Genomic DNA, 19,229 nt, shown 5'->3' with positions numbered 1-19,229 from the left:
ACTCAAGCAAATTGATTTCTAAGTTTCAAGTTTCTAATTGATTGATAAAGGTTAATACGGTACTAACTAAAGGGGGAAGAGGGCAAATATGATAAAGAAATCGGATTTAAGAAATGCATCCCAGCTGATATCCATCATTTCCAGTGCAGATGTTTACCTTTGATTTGGAAACTGGGATTATAATACGAGGGGAAGTCAGGCCACTCCCACAGTTCATGAACATGTGCACCTTTTTGATTTACCCCATACATGCATTGGTCTGGCGCAATTTGCACCAGATCATGAATTGCGGGGGGTGGCAAATCCCCACTAGGACCCAATGTGCAAGTCTTCATTTGCATAAGCTTACTAGTAGAGTACAATGCAGTCAAGCATTAAAAAAGTATCATTTTTTTTTCTTTCTGAAATGTTGTCGAATCTGATATATGACGGACTCATTCTGGACGTTCATTCCAGAGTTTGGCTACAAGCAGTCTGAAAGAGTGTACAAATACATTTTAAAATGGGTAATGACAATTACTTTAATGGCCTTAGATCTTAAAGGCCTGGCAAATAAGTGTTATTTCAGATACAATGGAGAGTGGAACATGTCTGAGTCTACTTCCTGTATTACACACCTTGAAGTTCAATTTCTCCAACATTTCAACCTTTTGGGGAGGGGGGATCAACCAAAGTAACTCAGATGTATACTCTGTGAGTGGACCAGACATCCAATATTATCATCAGTCTGGTGTCAATACTACGGTGGCCTTAGTGTGTGGCCCTCCCAGATTTAAACCTACCCTAACAGGTGTATTTGTAGAGCGCATGTACTGTCCCATTGTGTCAGGGGTCCCTGATGCTATAGACAGATAGAAGATGTCCCCAAAGGAGACAATCACTCTTCAAATGTAAACACTGACATTGCTCACTGACGAGCATAATAATCGGATTATTCTTTCTCTGCAAGACTATGAAATTACATTGCAATTCGTCCTCTAACAAGCCTCCACTGGACCCCTAGATTACTGCTGACTACCATACAATGAAAGTGACGGAGAAGGGCACTTGAATTGTTTTGCTATTATTTCCAAAATAAATGCGATCAGCACACATTTCTGTTGGGTCCTAAAGGGGTAAATTGTAAACTGAGAACCATAAATTCAAACCTTCCTCACAAAAGTAAGGAAATGAAGAAACATGACCCCTCCCAAATGCAGAACTTGTTTAAAATTACAGTTCGATTCTTTTAAACCTTTCTTTAAACTCTCACATAACTCAGAATCTACTCTCTTTGATATGTGGAGCTGTCTTCTTGAAAAGAACCGCCTGGACTTGCTCATCCTGCAACTCTTTTTGGCTACTTTCAAAACAGCTGCTCTTGCCATTCTGCTGGCCTCTGTTTAGACCCATTTCGGCATCACACACAAAAGTCGTTACTTGGATGAGATCATTCTTGTACATCAGATTGCATTAAAATATGTCCTTACCTCTCCCACAACCTATTTCTAGACTGTAGTGTCTCCATCACCTCTCCTCTTCCAGGCTTTCATACAACCACCTGCAAAAATGACTCATTTCTTCAAACTTGTCTTGCAACTGTATGCCGACAACATCCAAGTTGTGGTTCTGACTCTCCAATCAATGCCTGGGATGCCTTCCAACAATTCCTCTCCACCGGAATCCCTTTGTACTGTATATGAGAGTGACGTTTGGTCATATTACTCTTTTTTCCTCACTGTAAATGTATGTCTTAGTGAGCAAATTCAACAATAAACAACTCTAATTAAAATGGCGACCTTAACTTAGCATTGAACTGAAGATATGCAGTGACCCTCATCAAGATGTCAGGTGTCCAAAAACTGAGCAGTGAGCAGTCTGAAAACAAAACTCAAAACAGTTTGTTTGAATTCACAAATGTAAAGAGACATTTTGTGAATGTGAACATTGTGCAGTCATATGTTAACTAGCAAGATGTGTTCTGTAGTGCTCTCTTACATATTTTTTGAGCAATGAAAAAGAAAATAAGAATCCAATACCACTTGAAGAGAATATAAAGTTTGATCAGCTGTTTGTGGTCATATGGATGCACTACACGATCCCAATCAATAAAAAAGTAAATGAAACTTGAGAATATGAGGGTAATATCAACATAAGTGTAAAGACAACGTATACCAGCCAGCCATTACCTAGGGAGTTGCCAATCATGACCTAATGGAGTAAGGCAATATTTCATGCAAGGTGTTGCCTGCTCACGCCCACCCTGATCTTCACACGGTGCAAAGCCATAATATAAGATTGATGCATTGTTTTCAATTTGATAGCAATAACATGCCAGTCATAAAGTGCACAGGCCACCTTTGCTTTCCATTTCTTTGGCATCCATCCATGCTTTATAATTTATGTAGTCCAATGAAAATCAAATTGTTCACTCTTTCATTTTGAAACCATGATAAAATCCTCAACAAAATCCATCGGTATTGAACGAGTACCTTTGTATTATGTGTTTGGCAACTCTATTCGGAAAAAAATTGGATTTGATAAAAGAAAAAGTCCTACTTCAACGTCGCAACGTTAACTGTGCACTCAATAGAGGCATGATCAGAGAAGATCCTCTTTAAATGTGCTTTCAGAACCAATGGGCCTCATTTCAAGTCAGCCGGTCCGGACACAACGGTGCCGGTAAATCCGCCTCCACCGTTGTTTCCAGACTAGCTGATTCCGAGTCCTGGCGCAAGTAACACCACGCGCATGCAGGCCGACATGGAAACATTGGCGCTGTCATAGACGGGACCGGTGTTTCCATAGTCCCCATCCCCATGGACTCCATGGGAATGGGGCTTTACAGAATTCCACTTCCAGAATTACTGGGTCAACGGGGTTGTAATGCTCCAGTGATTCCGGCAATCACTGAGGCGGAATGGAATTACCGGTCCGGCGGCAGCCTGCCAGTTTTTCCAGCACGGCTACCGCCGGACTCGTAATGAGGCGCAATGTCTTTTTCAATTCTAGTATAACTGTTGTATACCTTTCTAGAAGGATTAACTCTTGTAAATGAAATGATCATGTGTACTTGAATCCTATTTTAATGCAGCATTCTTATATTTCTCACAGGGCGTCGTGGGGGATCCAGGGGAACTCGGATCGTCTGGGCTGAAAGGACTCCCAGTAAGCAATCAATCTGCTCCTTTGAACCTATCCTATCAAACTCGCAAGGGACACCTGGAGACCACATCATAGGAAGTGTTCCTCTTAAATACATCTTAGCTTCAGCATCAATATTTTTAGGCGAACACTACAATTGATTTTTGCCATTGGCTGGACTTAAATCTGACACTTGTATTAGGGAAAATACATCGTTAGATTGGACAAAAAACTCTTGCATTTATTTAAAAAACGTTTTTAGGGTATGAACAAAATAGGAATACAAGATCCTAAATTGTAAAGGGGCTCATATTAAAAAATATCTAAATTTTCATGACCGTAAAAAGTCATTGATGTCTTCTTATTGTCTGGTACAGTATATGTTGCGCTAACATGATATAGTGTGCACATATATTTCTAACTATGCAGCAAACAGGGGCAAACACTGGAAAAAACACTGTAAGGCGGACAATTTGAAGAGCTTGGTGGGCATATTTTTGGACCTAGCAGAACAAACATGAGAAACACGCCTTATTTTGGCAAGGGGTTTGACAATGCTGTATAAGCAGAGACAAACATATGGCTGCTCTCGCCCTACTATTGCCATGATATGACATATGATTTTGTTGAGAATTCTGAGGAAATGATAAAAGCAATCTCTTCTAACAATAATGCCTTCCCGTGCCTGTGCATTTGTTTCCTTTGTAGGGCATTCCAGGTCCAAAAGGGAAGCTCGGAACCGAAGGACCCAAGGTACAGTGCAACAGAAGAGACCTGTAACCTGAATGAGAGGTGGGTTGTTCCCTGTGCTCATTGGCTCTGTTTGTCATTCCATAACAGGGGATAGTTGGAGATCCTGGACTGCCTGGACGAGATGGAGATTTGGGCATCGAGGTAAGAAAAGATGGGAATGAGATTAGGATTTATGCCAAAATAGACATGTTCACTTTATTACAGATTTTACATCCCTGAAGAGGTGAATTAGATTGTATTATTTATACTTCATTATACTTATGTAAGGGTACCATAGACAGGCTTAGATATGAGGTGAAAGGCTCACCCTCGTTCTGTCAGGGCCCAACATGTAATTCTGGCAACAGCTGGGCTGTGTTTAGAGGGGCTCTGACAGCTGAAAAGAGTGCATGTGTGATTGTAGGATGTGCATAAAACGAGTTATAAACTCTTTTGTGTAACTACAAAAGCTATACCCAGTATTTATTTATTTATTGTTTACTTGTTAGGCGCATATACAGGAAATAAATTCTGTTTCAAAGCGCCCACAGGGCAGCAGGGAGGGAACATGGGATAACAGTACAATTAAATACAAAAAATATAGAGGGGGAAGGGACGACCAAACCTAATATGCCTTGTGAGTATCCAGAACGTGCAAGTACAGGAAGGAAGAGGGCAGTGGGGTAAGTGCTGTGGTGTGCATGCTCGAAGGGTGAGCCGCAGATGAAGTGCAAGGTATGGTAAGTGCTATGCGGCCAGGAGCCACGTTGGGCGGAAAATGTGAATCTCCAGTGCGGAGGGTGTGCCTAGGCAAGTGCTGAGGGAGACAGATTCTGGGGAGATTGGGTGTGAGTGGTCAGAATGTTGAAAAACGAGGTTGGCAGGGCTTTTGTGGGTGCGTTAGGAGGGCCGAAGGGACCCAGGTGGGAGGTGGGAGGAGAGGAGAGGAGAGCATGGTCTGACCAGGAAAGAGGGGTGACTAGGAGTGAGCGAGAGGTCAGAGTGTATGATGGCATCCAGGGTTTGTCCAGCCGAGTGGGTTGGTCTGGAGGGGAGGATGGAGAGGTAGAGGGAGGCGCAAAGGTCAATGAAGAGAGTGGATGCTGAGGCAGAGTCATCAAATTGGATGTTGAAGTCACCCAAGAGCAGGAGGTTGGAAGTAAATGAGAGTAAGGAGGAGCAGAAATCTGCCAATTCAGAGAGGTAGATGGTAGCAATGGTCAAACTGGAGGAGGGAGAGATGACCAACTTGCAGACCAGGCTCTCGAAGGAAGTATAAAGTTGGGTGGGTCCAATGGAAGAAGGAATCCACTCAGGATAGATTAAGGTGACCCCACCGCCTGCACGGTAAGGTCGAGGCTTGGAAATGATCTTGAAGCTGACAAGGAGGAGGGAGTCAAAAGCAGTGACTAAGCTGGCATTGAACCAAGTCTCGGTGAGAGCGAGAAAGTCGAGGTCAGGGTCTTCAAGAAGGAGACAGATGTCAGCAGAGTGTTTGTTGGCAGTGTGGGCGTTAAAAGTTGCTAGGTGTAGGCGGTCTAGGCATTTGAAGGTTTTCTGAGGAGGAGTACAGGGGCATGGTACTACGGTCAGAGGAGGAGGGACAGTGAGAATGCTGAGGGGAGAGGCAGCAGAAGGAAGGAAGTTAATCATGGACGACAGGAGCCAGTCAAAGAGTAGGAGGTTGGGTTGAGGACCCTGAACCAGGATAGTGGCAGTGTGGTAGCCATTAACGATGCAGTGTGAGGATGAGAAGCCAGCCAAGAGGACTTCCCACTTGGTCCCACCATTAATGGGAGAGTAAGTGAAAGGGGAGAGAGTAGAGATGAGATGCAGTGTCCAAAGATCTGTAGAGGGGACAGAGAAGAGGATGTCCATGAAGACATCTCTAGAGGTTGTGCTGATGTAAGTGTCTGCGATGGGAAGGCCAGGGTTTGCACGCAAGATGTCTTTTTTGTGCTTTTTCATTCTGGACTTAGTGAGAGAGGGGGATAGGTGATAGAGTAGCAATTAGAGGAGATAGGAGAGATGGCGAGTGCCATTAGGGTGATGGAGGGAAGTTGAAAGTAGAAGGGTGACTGCACTGCACAGTTCTGACCTAATCTCACAGGTGGCCTAATAGTAGCAAAGAACACAATGCAATGAAGTTAGAGTACAAGATGTAAATACATACAGCTAAAAGCAAATCTCAATAAAAAATCCACAAATGCCGTAAATCAGGGTGTAGGATGTAAATACACACAGCTAACATCGAATTTCAATGAAAAGCCACAAATGCAGTGAACCAGGGTGCAGGATGTAAATACACACATCTAAAATTGAATATCAATGAAAAGCCACAAATGCAGTGCATCAGGGTGCAGAATTTAAATACACACAACTAAAAACAATTTTCATGAAAGGCCCCAAATGCAGTGAATCAGGGTTCAGGGTGAAAATTCACACAGCTAAAAACAATTTTGAGCAGAGCACAAACCAGAGAGACAAGAGTAAGGAAAAGAGGATCAGCAAAGTGAGACGTACAAAGATATAGTCCAGGCTGCTAGGGGAGGAGGCAAAAGAATAGTTCAACCATCACTCACTGGAGGCTCAAAAGTTTGTTGGGGTGCTCAGGCTGCAGCATAGTTTGTGGTGCAGGAGAATGCGTGGGGGCCCTCCCTGGCCCAGACAGGGCCTTAGATATGCTTAGATATGGGCCTAAAATGTGGGCCTTCAGTGGAGGGGCCAGCTTCCGCCTGCCGGTGCCCCTGATTGGCCTAAGTGTAGTGAGGCAGCCAATGGTAGAGGGGGCAGGACTGCAGGTAGTGGATGGCTCCTCTGCCCAAGGCAGGGGCAGCCATCTTAGAAAGTGCACACACAGCACCCACATTCATGGAAAAATAATAAAGATTGCACACACTGGATGATTTAGATGCAACACAGAGGCCAAATGTACAAAACATTTTCTTTGCAGTCAATTGCCCTTCAGATGATCCAATTTGTAGCATGTCACACGGTCAGCAGCATGAATGCTTCTTCCTTTCTTTCCAGGACAAATGTATGCCTGTATCAAGAAATGACTACAAGAATGTGACTTTTTCACAAAAGCACTTGTTGTGTGTCTACATCTTTAATGTCTTCAAAGTACTGCACGATCACAGGTTTGCCCATGAAATGTACAGAAATGCAAAATTGCATTTGCTAACAGTGCTAAGACTTAAAGAAAATTATTTAAGAGTGTTTTCAGCATCTGTATATAAAACAGGTGTGTGAAATATGCACAGAGAAGTGGGAAGTGGTTTGTTTCCATTGCTTGCTTTAGAATGTTCACACCCAGTGCTGTGCAAACTATTATTGTTGTGCAGCAGAAGAGTAAAACATTAGGTATTTATGGATGTATGTGAGTTATACTTGGGCGCCATTTTAGGGGGGATAAGGGGGCTTGTCCCCAAACTTTAGCAGCACACTGATTTCATTTGGCAGGGGGCCCTTTCCTTTAGATGTCATGTGCCCCCCTACATTTTCAACAAAGTTACTGCATTGGTTATACAGTACATACCAAGCTGCCAAGCAATGGAGCAAGGTACAAAAAGGGGGAGGAATGCAGAGAGACTCCGACAAGGGGGGACAAACAGGAGGCCAATTAACAGGGTTCAAGCCATGGGAGCCAGATTGACATGCATTCACATCTCGGCAGATCTTTGTGGAACCTTCATGAGTATGTATGCATTGTGCAGATTCCTGTCTGCCTTTTATTCTTATGCACGTGATTAAAAGGAATAATGCAGCCTTTAGACTGATCTCTGAGAGTATGAAAAAGGAAACGCTCTAATAAAATGAATACACCACCTTTATTTCTCGGGAATCCTGGCCTACGCCCACATGTATATCGTGCAGACCCAACCATGGCAATTCTTCTTCATTTGCAGCTCTCGCATATGGAAAAACATCGCTGTGGCAATCATAATATCTCCCTGATTCTAGCAATGCTTAAGAGAACAGACGACCACCCTGTTTATGCAATGCCTTATTATCCAGAATTAAGCTGCGTTCTACCGGCGCTTAAAAGCCTCCACTTCTATCCGCCCTGCCACAGTCCCTCTCTCTAAATTGCAAACAATCTACAACCACCCCTTGCCCAAGCCCCCCCCCCAAAGGGATAATAGCCTTGTCCTTGTAGTGCGCTCCATTCCTCTTTTTCTTGGTTCACTCGTACAATGGAATGAAAATGAAACACGATTCCTGGTTTTTCCAATCCGTCACAACTGATATGTTGACCATGTTTCCGGTCAGTAGCAATGCCTTATTTGACAGCCATTGTTGACTGTGCTCCAAAGGGTGCTATTAATGTAACCCCCCCTTCCAAGCTGAGCATAATGGGCGCCCAATTCGGATCTATGTTAAAGTATCGAATGCATGACTGTGCAGACGAAAATGCAGTTTATTTTCCTTTTACCCCATTTCTCTGCATATATATGTTGGGGGAGACCCCCAACGCCCACCATTAACCCCCACATCTGTTATTCGCTTAACCCATCTCCCCACACATATATGCAGTGAAATGTAGTTGTTAAACCCGTGTGGCCTCAGAGAGAGCTTAGAACATACGTGACCTCTTGGGTTACACTTCTCAGAATCTAAATTGATCCATTATCCACTAGTGCAGTGTGCCGTCATGTCCAAGATCCACTCTTCACATGTGCCAACCTATTTCTGGCCACAGGGGCTCATCACTGACTAATCAGAAATAGCTGCTGGGGCCATGGCAGTACCTCTTATGCATGAACCCGGAAGCAGCAGCTCACAGAGCGATAGAATGAAGCCGCTCTGGGGGAAGTGACAGAATATCTGCCCTGATACGTTTCTGTGCTTTTCTTTAGGCCTACCAAGGATTTCAAGGTCAAGAGGGCCGACAAGGATATATTGGAACAAAGGTAAAGCGCTTTCACAATTCACTTACATCAAAATGAAAGTGCATTTGTTATTGACAATGTACAGCTTGACACTGCTGCTTTAAATACCTCCCTGTTCATCCTTTTTGAATAATTAAGGGAGAGAAAGGGCTACCAGGACAGCTGGGACCCGAAGGGCCAAGAGGAAGACAGGTAATATCATTTATTTTTTAAATTAATGTTTTTGTTCAAAAAAATCTCATTGCCCAATTCTGACTTCTTTTTATCCATGTGCAAATTATCTGTCTCCATTTAACTATAATACTATGTTTTGACCAGTAGGCCTGAGTGAACTTTCTTAAAAGTGATCTGTGGGACCCTGTGAATCTTAAATGAGGTTCAAGAAGGTTCAACGGTTCCCATGATTTTTCCAGAGGCATCATTTGCTTGAATCTGATTTAAGAGGCATACATCTTCCTGGGAGTTCAGCAGAGGTTTGGGCAGATTCAGGTTCATTCGTCGGAGAAACAATTTACAAAATAACTTAAAATGCTGGAAAAAGAAACATACCAGGGGTAAGGGAGAGATGGGGTGAGGCTGGAAATGGGGTTTACCAGAGTAAATGGAGTCCTGTGCATCAGCAAATGTAACCCAGAAGAACAGCACATCAAGCACTATAGTAAGATATCTGAGTGTGCTATTGCAGCTGCTGCTGAGATATATGTGAAAACTGCAGGACCATGGTTTGAGTCTGGGTAAGACCAACTCAACCTTCCTTTTGAAGTTGAGTAAATTGGTGAATTAAATTGATCAATTGTAAGATTTCATGACATTTCAGTTGAGGCAGTCACGTGTCAGGTATCCCCAAATCACCTTTTTCAGAATTTGGAGGCCTATTCATTGAGTATTATCAAAGTTTATTATATTACAATACAGAGAATATTAATTTCAGACATGGAACTCTGAAAAGCCTGCAGGGCTGAGGATAAGTCAATCATGAATTTTCATCCGGCTGATTTTGCTTCCATGACGACCATTGTGGTTAATTATTTTATAATAGGGAGAGACCATGGGTGCAATTCAATAAGAAACCTTGGACCGGCCTTAGGGCTGAGGCAGAGTCAGCCACATGCCAAGCCCTCATGATGCATACTTTCATCCATCTGACATTGCATAAAATGAGTTGGGTAGTATTGAAATGTTATGAGCTGTGTACTTAGGGAAAAACACATAACACACCTCTACAGTACGTGTTTTTTTAAAGATAATTGTGTCCAGTTGACAACAAAGAGTTAATGTTGGTCTAAACAGTTTCATCAGCCATTAATCAATTAGACACTTTGGGGTAATTTTGAACTGACTGGAGCACAACATTAAGCATAAAACATGTTTTCATTTTGCACCCCTTTTTGTGCCTTTCCAAGGCGTAGGGGGCAGCAGAGCAGAGTTTGCATGAGATGTTCATGCAGGCGGAACCCCAAAGGATTCCTATGGAATGCGCCTTGCATTTACGCCTGGTGTAAGGCAGGCTGATTCTGTAGGAATCCATTTTAAAACAAAGTGGAGAGTAAAAGTGAAGAGTAAAGATGATTTCATCTTGCTTTACTCTTCACCTTTATACTCTGCTTTGTGAGTGATGAAAATTGCAAGCTCTGGACCCAACAGCGCGTAAGTTCTATTGTTGGATGCAGTGATGTATTTAGGCTTTCTGCTGCCCTAGGCTCAAATAAGTGCAGGCACCCCGCAACAGCTTTACTCCACCTCTGCCAGACCCTGCACCTTCACCAGATTCCACCCCTTCAACAAACTCTGTCCGTGTATGCCCCTACACCCCATTTTTCCTGAGAGACAAATTGTGCCTACATCAACCAACAAGAACGCTCAGAACAAACATTGACATCCGCCTGCAACCGAAATCCTACAACAAAAGAAAACTTGGAGGAGCCTCCTTCTCTCACCAAGCGCCGAAAACCTGGAATGACCTCCCAAAGTACATCTGTAACACAAGAAACCACCTACTATTCAGGAAATTACTCAAAACGTGGCTCTTCACGTCATATCTAGAAAGCCCGGCCACAGAGGCACACACACAAATAAAACATCGATGAATGAAGAGACAGGCCCTGATCCACACCAAGTAACTAAGGCAAAAACCTTAAGGAAAATATCCCATGACATACCAAATGGCTTATTGGGAGACAGCCATAATAGGACCATGTCATGGTCCATTTCCCCACACATCAGGTGCAGACCAACCTTCCCAGGACTTCGACTTCCATGAGGGCCTTGAAGGCCCCAAAGACGCTCTTAGGGGCCTCCAGGACTTGGTCCTTGCGCCGTTGGCGCCAGGCTCTTGCTGCCATTACCAACATGGCAAGTTTCAAATAAGGTAAAGCACTTGTGGGCCAATCTGAGGCAGGCTGAAGGGACTACCTGCCTAGGGAACTATTTACTGGGTGTGGTTGCTGGGACTACTTTACCTGGGGACTACTTTTCTGAAGCTATATAAACCACGCCTTTAGTACAGAACACGCTTCGCGTTATTCTGTACTCCTGCAGCGTAACGCTGTGTCTGTTACCTTCAGCTACAATGCCAGTCCAGTTCCTTCTCGAGCAACCTGCAAAGGAAGAAAAGGCATCAGGTTAGCCGTGCTGACCAAGGATCCACATCCCTACCCAGCGCCTCGTTCGTACCTACCTGAGAGCTGCTCTTCCTGGCAAACCAACGAACCTCCATCCCGCAACCGCTCGATCGTTCACCCACCACGCCGGAGTCGCTGCACCTGTCGGACGAAAAGAAGAAACATCAGGTTAGCGCAAATTGGGAAAAACACCATTCAAAAAAACAGTTAACTCAGCGACATACTCACCTGAAGGCCGCTCCTACTAGCGATTCGCTGATCTTCGTCATGCGGTCCTACAGCACCTGCAAAATAACAGAGCAGCAGGTCAGTCCACAGAAGAGTCATAGCGCATATACAGACTTCTCACAGAACGCTGGTGCGAACTTACCTTTTCTTGGAAAAAACAACTTACGTTCTGCGAACTTTCGCATCAGTAAGAAACCTACAAAGGAAAGGCAACAAAGGGAAAACCTGAACAATTTGAACTCTTGGTCTAACCATTTTAATGGTAAAGACTTACTCATTGAGTCAACGTTGTCTGAGACTCGACAGGATCAGTGAAGTAACTGGATCCTAGAACTCTATGTGCCCCTGCATACAGCTGCAGGACGGAGAGCCTGCCATTCTTAAAGCAAAGGTGAGACATAGCAGAGGGGCTTTCAGAAGACCACGGGAGGCAAGTGTGGGTCTTCCGCCTTAAAGTTGAGTAACGCATCATTTAACCCTTTAGGCGCACCATCATGGGGGCACAGATACAGAGATGACACGTGAGCCATCTAACAATAGACCTGCCAGTCCTGTTCGGTGCCCCTGTGGAGACCAGGTGAGCGTAACAGACCAAAAACAGACTACATAGCAAGACAAAGGACTGATACACCCGGACGTCTCATGAATAGGACCATGACCCTAAACTATAACCACCCACAACAGACCTAATCACGGCAGATAGCAAGGGAACAGGAAACCCCATACCATTAGCACCAACCCAGAGGGTGAGAAACAGAATAAGCACCCACACTACACAATATCTACCAAGATACAGCGGGAAGCACAATGCCTCATCACACAGTAACTACAACTAAAACAACTAAACAACAGCCCAAGGAAGTCACCCACGGAAACCAAAGAACCAACTTAAAGATAGTCATGGCAAGAGGAAACGAATGACTGAATAGACATTCTGACCTAGACAGATGCACTAGGACGCCCCATCAACAGCACTCCAACCCTGAACCATTCAAAGCTTCAACCGACCAGGGTCACATTATTCAACAAGAGAATAGATACTACCAACCCAGCTCCACACCCGAAGGAAAGGTTCAAACACACCTATCGCTCCATGGTAGGAGATGGTAGGCACTCCATACAATACGCACTACGATAAAGCTGGATCAGCGCCGCACCACAACAGCGAGATGGCCCATTTGGAACCAGGAACAACCCTACCCACAGGGATACATCCTGAATGGAACCAGAAGTACCTGACACAAACATGGCATCAGGATACAGACCTCACTAACCCAACCTTCGACTTTCTGCATACTTAATCCACACAAAGGTCACACAACCATTTCTCTCCCAGCAATCCGCACACAGTTTACCACACCACAGCAAAAACACATAAACAGCACCCACAGTAAACAAGGTCTCGCCTAACCAGATACTTGCACCAAATCCCAGCACTCTGTGCATACTGAGCTGAAGCAGCCAACAGCACACCACTTCTCCCACTCTCCTACTCCCCTCCTCCCGACTAACCTTACCCACCCTCCTTCCTGTTTGCAGATCCGCCAGCGCGCCTGGGGACCAATTCCGTTGGTGACGGTGCGCTATATAAATACCTTTAACATCACTTAACATTTTGGCCTCCATTTTGAATCCATATCATTATAAGGGTTCCATGTAATAATGTCCCCGCAAAAATGTCACCTGGCGAAAAAGGCACAAACAAATTGCCGTTTTTTGCTGGGGCATTATTCCATTTAACAAATACCTTTTCCTGGTTACATTATATATGGCGACCATATATGTGAGGACTTTATTACCTGATACCATTATAAGGAAATTTTTACGGTTGCAGGTATTAGTCAATTATTAATTCAAGCCTGTCATCTTCTATGCTATGTTAGCTGAAAGAGTGTTTTCAGATCTATGCTGCACAAGATTTGGAGAAGGCAGTGTGTTCTGTATTTGAGTGCACTAGAGGCAATTGTTAGAGTTAATTGTCTACTTTCGGTTATGTTCGAAAACAATCTTTTAGAGGAAGCAATAAGAACATAAGCTGTCTGCCTTTAGGACACAAGTGAGAGAAGTTGGAACGGGGAATTTTGGTTTCCATGCCAATATTTGGTTCCTCTCACAAATTGCCTTTGAGAAGCACCTAGACTGGTCTGTAATATTAATGCAAATATAAACAAATGGTACAGGCACATCTCATAAAATTGTTGAATGAAAAGAGTGTAACTCCCTTCTCATGGTTACAGCTCTGGTGTTAGCAGGGGGCAAAACGCAAATAAGGCAAGTTACCTGCTGCAGCCGCTGTATCTTCAATCCCTTGGGCTGGAACACCATTAAAATATGGCAACATCAGAAGCGAAATTTGCAAACTCTGCCTGGGCATAAACACCTCGGTAGAGTACAGACAGTTGGAGAAGGTTCTTGGAATCTTTGGCTGTGCAGTCTCACGGTGGAGTAATGGATAAGAGCACCCCTGAACATTCATGTGTGGGAAGCAACAGCTTTCCTCTTAGCTGCACAATGCAGGCACCTTTTCTAAAACAAATAAAGTGGTACATACTGTTTACATCCTTGCTGTCTAAGCAATTGTTCAACATACCCAACACTCCAAGAGTAAAATTGAGCAGTAGATGGCGTTCCAGCACAATATTACCTGTGTTGGTGTGGTTTAGACTATGGGTCTTGCCAGATTGCGCTTAAGGTAATTTAAAATGTTTGTTAACTCCATAGAGTTGGTTGGACTGTACAATACATAGGAACATTTTAAGATGTGTGGGTATAGATATAGATGTCCTGCTGTCGACTGAAGTTCTGTTTCACGGTAAAATTCCTACCTTGTATTTAAAATATGGTTAATGTAAAGATTACTTATAAGCATCACAGTTATGCATTGTCTGACATAATTTGCAGTTGGTTCTCCTGGTAGTACTGAGCGTGCAGCAGAATGTCATCAAAGACAAATGATAAGCCCAGCAGGGATGCCATTTGCCTGCTTAGGACTGAGCAGCATTTGTAAAGATGGTTGACTGGCTATCTTTACAGGACACCTTTACAGCTGTGAAACATTGTGTACCTTTGGCACACAGTTTTTGTTCTCATCCTTCTATGGCTTTGGGTATCCTTTTACAGGTTTCTTGATGCACTTGTGCTTTCAGATTTACTCTTCGCCATTTTAACTTCTCTATGATCTATTTCATGTTTGCACCTTTTGTGTGGCCACAAAATTCTGAAATGTGGGTCCAGGGAAGGAAATTAGTACTTGCTTCTGAACATCATTTTAATGCCACCTATGAGAACTCTGTGCTTGACGTAAGCATAGGTATGCATTTAATATTGTAAAATGATGCATCATTTTTAACCTTTACTTTTCTGAAGGGAAACTCTCATGTTTGCAAAAGTTGAAAAAATGCATGTCATGTATTAGAATAAAAAAGTGATTGCTTAATACAGTGTATGTGTCTATTGATTATAAAGAACTCCAAAGATATATGAAGTGGCACCAATAAAACCAACACAGTTTTAGCTGTTTTGCATATTAAAGAGCATTTTGGGAAGATAATTAGGCCCAAAGAGCTTTATATCTGTCAAATATATATCTGAGAGTTGTATGACTGAATCACTAAATACCTAAAGCATGCTGTGTTTGGTACGCGTTTCCTATTTTATTTTAGTTGCAAAAAGATCACTGTAACAATAAAGTTTTTGCAAATATCAAGCATATATATAAGTTTGGCCATCAAAGACTTTAACTGTCAAAATGGAATGACTGCTAACCGCTTAAAATTGCTTGCAGTGTTGTGGATCAACCAGTCTCAGAGAAACAAAATTGGCTTTATGTTTAAAAAATGACAACCAGTACATTGAACATGAACTACAATAAAATGCTGCTCTTCTGGCATTCTACTGGGCCTAATAGGCCTTGTTGTAAATACATCTCTGGTTGTATGTCCTCTGCATGCGATTTGCATTTTATGAAAACAAACCCCTTTGTGTTCTTTGATTATCCCAGTCAGTAAAAGGTTGTCACATTCTTCATTAAAATGATGCTTTGCTTTGAATGAACAGGAAATGGCAGGAAAAGGTTGCACATTTCCAAACCAACGTTTACTACAACATTTCTGCAGCATGAACAAGGACAATTGCAATGATCCAGATAAATGCATGACTTTAAGGCATTGTGGGAAAAGGGAAACTAAATGCTATTTTGGATCATGAACACGGATGACAAAGTGGGAGCAAATATAATAGCAAACAATTCACCATATTCAATTACACAAATCAGAATTATACACAGTGTTATGGGAAACACAGCGCACACCTAATCTGAATTTCACAAAATTCTTTAAAAAAACAATATGTTCTATTGATATTTGGTAGACTTGGAAGTCTGGCAGCATCTGTTCCGTTGAGGCTGTAACATAACAGCCTCAAGTAATACAAAACAAAAACCTCTGGTCTTGGTGCGCTCAATAAGTATTTTCACCAGAAAATGGAGATCCACTACCTAAATATCATTCAAAAATAGTGTTTAATATGGGAATGGTTTGCAGATCATAGCTGCTTCATCTACCTTATGCCCTTGTGCCAGCAGTCACATACCAGTGCACGTGCAAATGTTTCACCGATTTCAGGTTTTGTCTAGGCAAAACATTAATCTTCTCAAACATTTGTACAGAACCTAAAGTACATGACTAGCACACTTAAGTGCATGGATTGGTCACACATAATCCACCTATGTGGTCATACAACACAAGGAGAAAGGAAAATAACAAAAGGTGGAGAAAGAACAAAACAAAACCAATTAAATCTGCATTGTCACAAGATCATTTGAAGAACCAAATTGAAAATATGTGTGTCAATTTTGTGACATTTAAATGAATGTGTTCTATAAAGACTCAAAGAACACCAGCCACATACCCCAGCAATTAGCAGCTGCCAGGTATGTGTATATAATTCAGTACCCAAATAAAAAATAAAAATCAAGAGTTGTATGGTGCAACTTCTCTCCAAAAAAGCATCTTTATAAACTGGGTTATTATCTGTTACAGATTGTTCTACTCTGTCACAAGGGCATAGGGTAGATGAAGCAGGTATAAGCTGCAAACCATCCCAATATTAATAACTATTGTTTGATGATAGTTAGGTAGTGGATCTCCATTATTTGGTGAAAATACTCACTGAGCGCACCAATACCGAAGTTTTTTGTTTTCAATTAAAAAAGGCTGTTAATAACATCTATGATATTGTGGAGATGCAGTGTAGGTATGTGACATAATATAAGGAATATTTGTTTTGGGTCTGGTTAACTGTGAGTAGCAATGGTAACTATGATGCGTGTATTATTGGTAAATTCAGTAAAAATAAAATTGCGTACAAAGTGTTCTGTACTGGCACCATCTACAGTGAAATAGCACTGATGAAGCGCATCCCCTCTGCACAAAACCCCAAACAACACCATGACGGAGGCCAAACCATGTCCAGAGTGTTATGCGGTCTCAGTGCAGAAGGGATGTAACCTGAGAGTTTGTGGTGCAATGCCCCTTTTCTGGTGGGTTTTAGCATTATTCATATATATTTGTGACCCTTCTGTATGTCGTAGAAAGCTGAAAAGAATGGTTTGGCTAGTTGCCAAGATCAATGGCAGTGGCTATGATTCATTCAAAACTTTCCATCCATCCCATTTTACAGAAAACATGGTATTATATTGTGTATGCAAAATTGCTGATCCTTTCCAGTTAGTGGTAAGCAACTTTAGAGCCAAGGCAATCATATTCCCAAACAATCTAAAGTACTATGGAGAGGCTACTCTCTTTACCAACCCATCATGGTGGCAAACCAGGATACAGCAATATCTGTTTTGGACATTTTGCAGACTGACCATTAGCACTTTCCCCAGAATGTGAAACTTCTGGGCAATAAAAAATGCATGCGTATATTCCCTGGTGTGGCTTACACAATGCCGGTCCTGCACTCTTTACTTTGTGGCAAGCCTGTTCTTTTTATACGGATCAAATCTATGGAGCAAATTTAGGCCACCCAATTCATGTATAAAGTATAAGGCCTGCTCAGATCACCCCAAGGCTTTTTGAATCTCTGATGCTGTGGCCGAACATCTCCAGGACTGACGGGTCACCTATTCTCAATGCACCCTACGCCTATTTCTAGAGTCCAGGTTACTTTACTTGTGAGGTAATGGGGATAGCGCTTCCATGAACTTAACACAATTATTTGGCTTTGGCACTGCTAGTCGAACCATCCTCTGCATTTCAGAGATAATTCTGTTCTGTTGTCTACTCATTTGATGGTCGACATTCATACTACCTGCTTCCTGCCACATCGTCCAATGTACAGTCCTAGCTCTGATCCCCCATTGAACCAGAATGACACTTTGTCAACCCCACTGTTGTTCTTATTGGGCTTTGATCATGAGTTGACTTTGGAATCTCAGGGGGTCATTATGAGTTTGGAGATAGCCATGGTGCTAATAGCTGCCTCCAAACCGGTGTCTGGGTCTGTGGTGTCGGAATGGGGACTTAACGGGACATTCCAACCTTTGCAGATCCGGTAAATCCCCATTCCGAAAACCATTCCCCATTCCCATCCGAGCCCCCATAGGGCTCAATGGGAATGGGAAAGGAGCTAATAACGGGCCCGCAAATAGCGGGCCCGTTATTAGCTCCTTGGTCCCTTAGCGAGACCTGCTAAGGTACCTTGGAATGCGGCGATAGGGGGTTAACGGCACCGGCATCCTTACCAGTGCCTTTAACCCCTTACCGCCGCACTTGGAATGAGGCCCACAGTGTTGGTTGGATTTCCTGCTACTTAATTCCATTACTGCCTGACCTGATCAAGGCTGGACAGTGCCATTTATTCGTAACTTTGCAAGTAATTATAGGGCGCCCTACATTTTCTCTCATTCTATTTGTGTTAGAACTCTCCCTTTCACTTCTTCTCCTGCAAGCATACATTGTCTTTATGAAAAGTACGTACATTGACAAGTTGTTCTCTGCATTCCTTCTTATTAGACCGGATTTTAATTCTTGACCACCTTCCAATATTGAGCACTTGTGTTTGCTGGCCCTTTGACTTCTCTTTGCATACAGGTTGTTCTGATGATTCTGCCAGATCAGGAATCGTATGTGGGACCTTTGACTCTAAATGGGGGTGCTACTTACCACTGGCCTCTTGTGACCCCTTATTTATTGTTTGTTTGTTTGTTTCTTTATTTATACTGCACCGAACCCTGAGGTAGCTGGGCGCCAGAGTAGGTTACAACATAATAAAGGCATACAAGATAATAACAACAAGTGCAAGTGACCGGGTTACATAGTGGTCAAGGTCAGGCATCAGCAGAAATACAATAGTGAGGACAAAGGTTGGTGTGTCAGACAGCGGGAGAATTCTTGTTGGCAAGCCAGTTTTTGCTCTGAAGATCCAGAAAGAAGGTTCAGCTCTAAGGTTCACAGGTACAATATTCCATTGTTTGGCAGCTAGGACCGGGAAACCTGGAGCCGCCAGATTTTTTTAGGGAGAATTTGGGGATGGCTAGACAGTGAGAATACAACGTTATAGTTGGTCTGGCTGATATGTGTTTGTTAAATTTGTCTGCCAGGTACTTAGGGGCGTCATTAGAGAGGCATTT

The 19,229-nt window shown here is 42.9% G+C and overlaps 1 protein-coding gene across 1 annotated transcript in view; it reads left to right on the top strand.

The window, feature by feature from the left end:
• LOC138453376 (collagen alpha-1(IX) chain-like) overlaps window positions 1-19,229 on the top strand; it is a 254,517-nt gene that overhangs the window by 149,008 nt on the left and 86,280 nt on the right. Inside the window, exons 14-18 of the mRNA XM_069606150.1 lie at window positions 3,094-3,147; window positions 3,832-3,876; window positions 3,964-4,017; window positions 8,715-8,768; window positions 8,886-8,939. Of these exons, the coding sequence (XP_069462251.1) occupies window positions 3,094-3,147; window positions 3,832-3,876; window positions 3,964-4,017; window positions 8,715-8,768; window positions 8,886-8,939 (261 nt within the window). The remainder of the gene's footprint in view (window positions 1-3,093; window positions 3,148-3,831; window positions 3,877-3,963; window positions 4,018-8,714; window positions 8,769-8,885; window positions 8,940-19,229) is intronic.

Source organism: Ambystoma mexicanum, chromosome 4p, assembly GCF_040938575.1.
Source record: "Ambystoma mexicanum isolate Mex_15411 chromosome 4p, UKY_AmexF1_1, whole genome shotgun sequence".
In the NCBI taxonomy this organism is placed as follows: Eukaryota; Metazoa; Chordata; class Amphibia; order Caudata; family Ambystomatidae; genus Ambystoma; species Ambystoma mexicanum.
The sequence above is the reverse complement of the archived record's forward strand: the minus strand, read 5'-3'. Positions and strand labels throughout refer to the sequence as shown.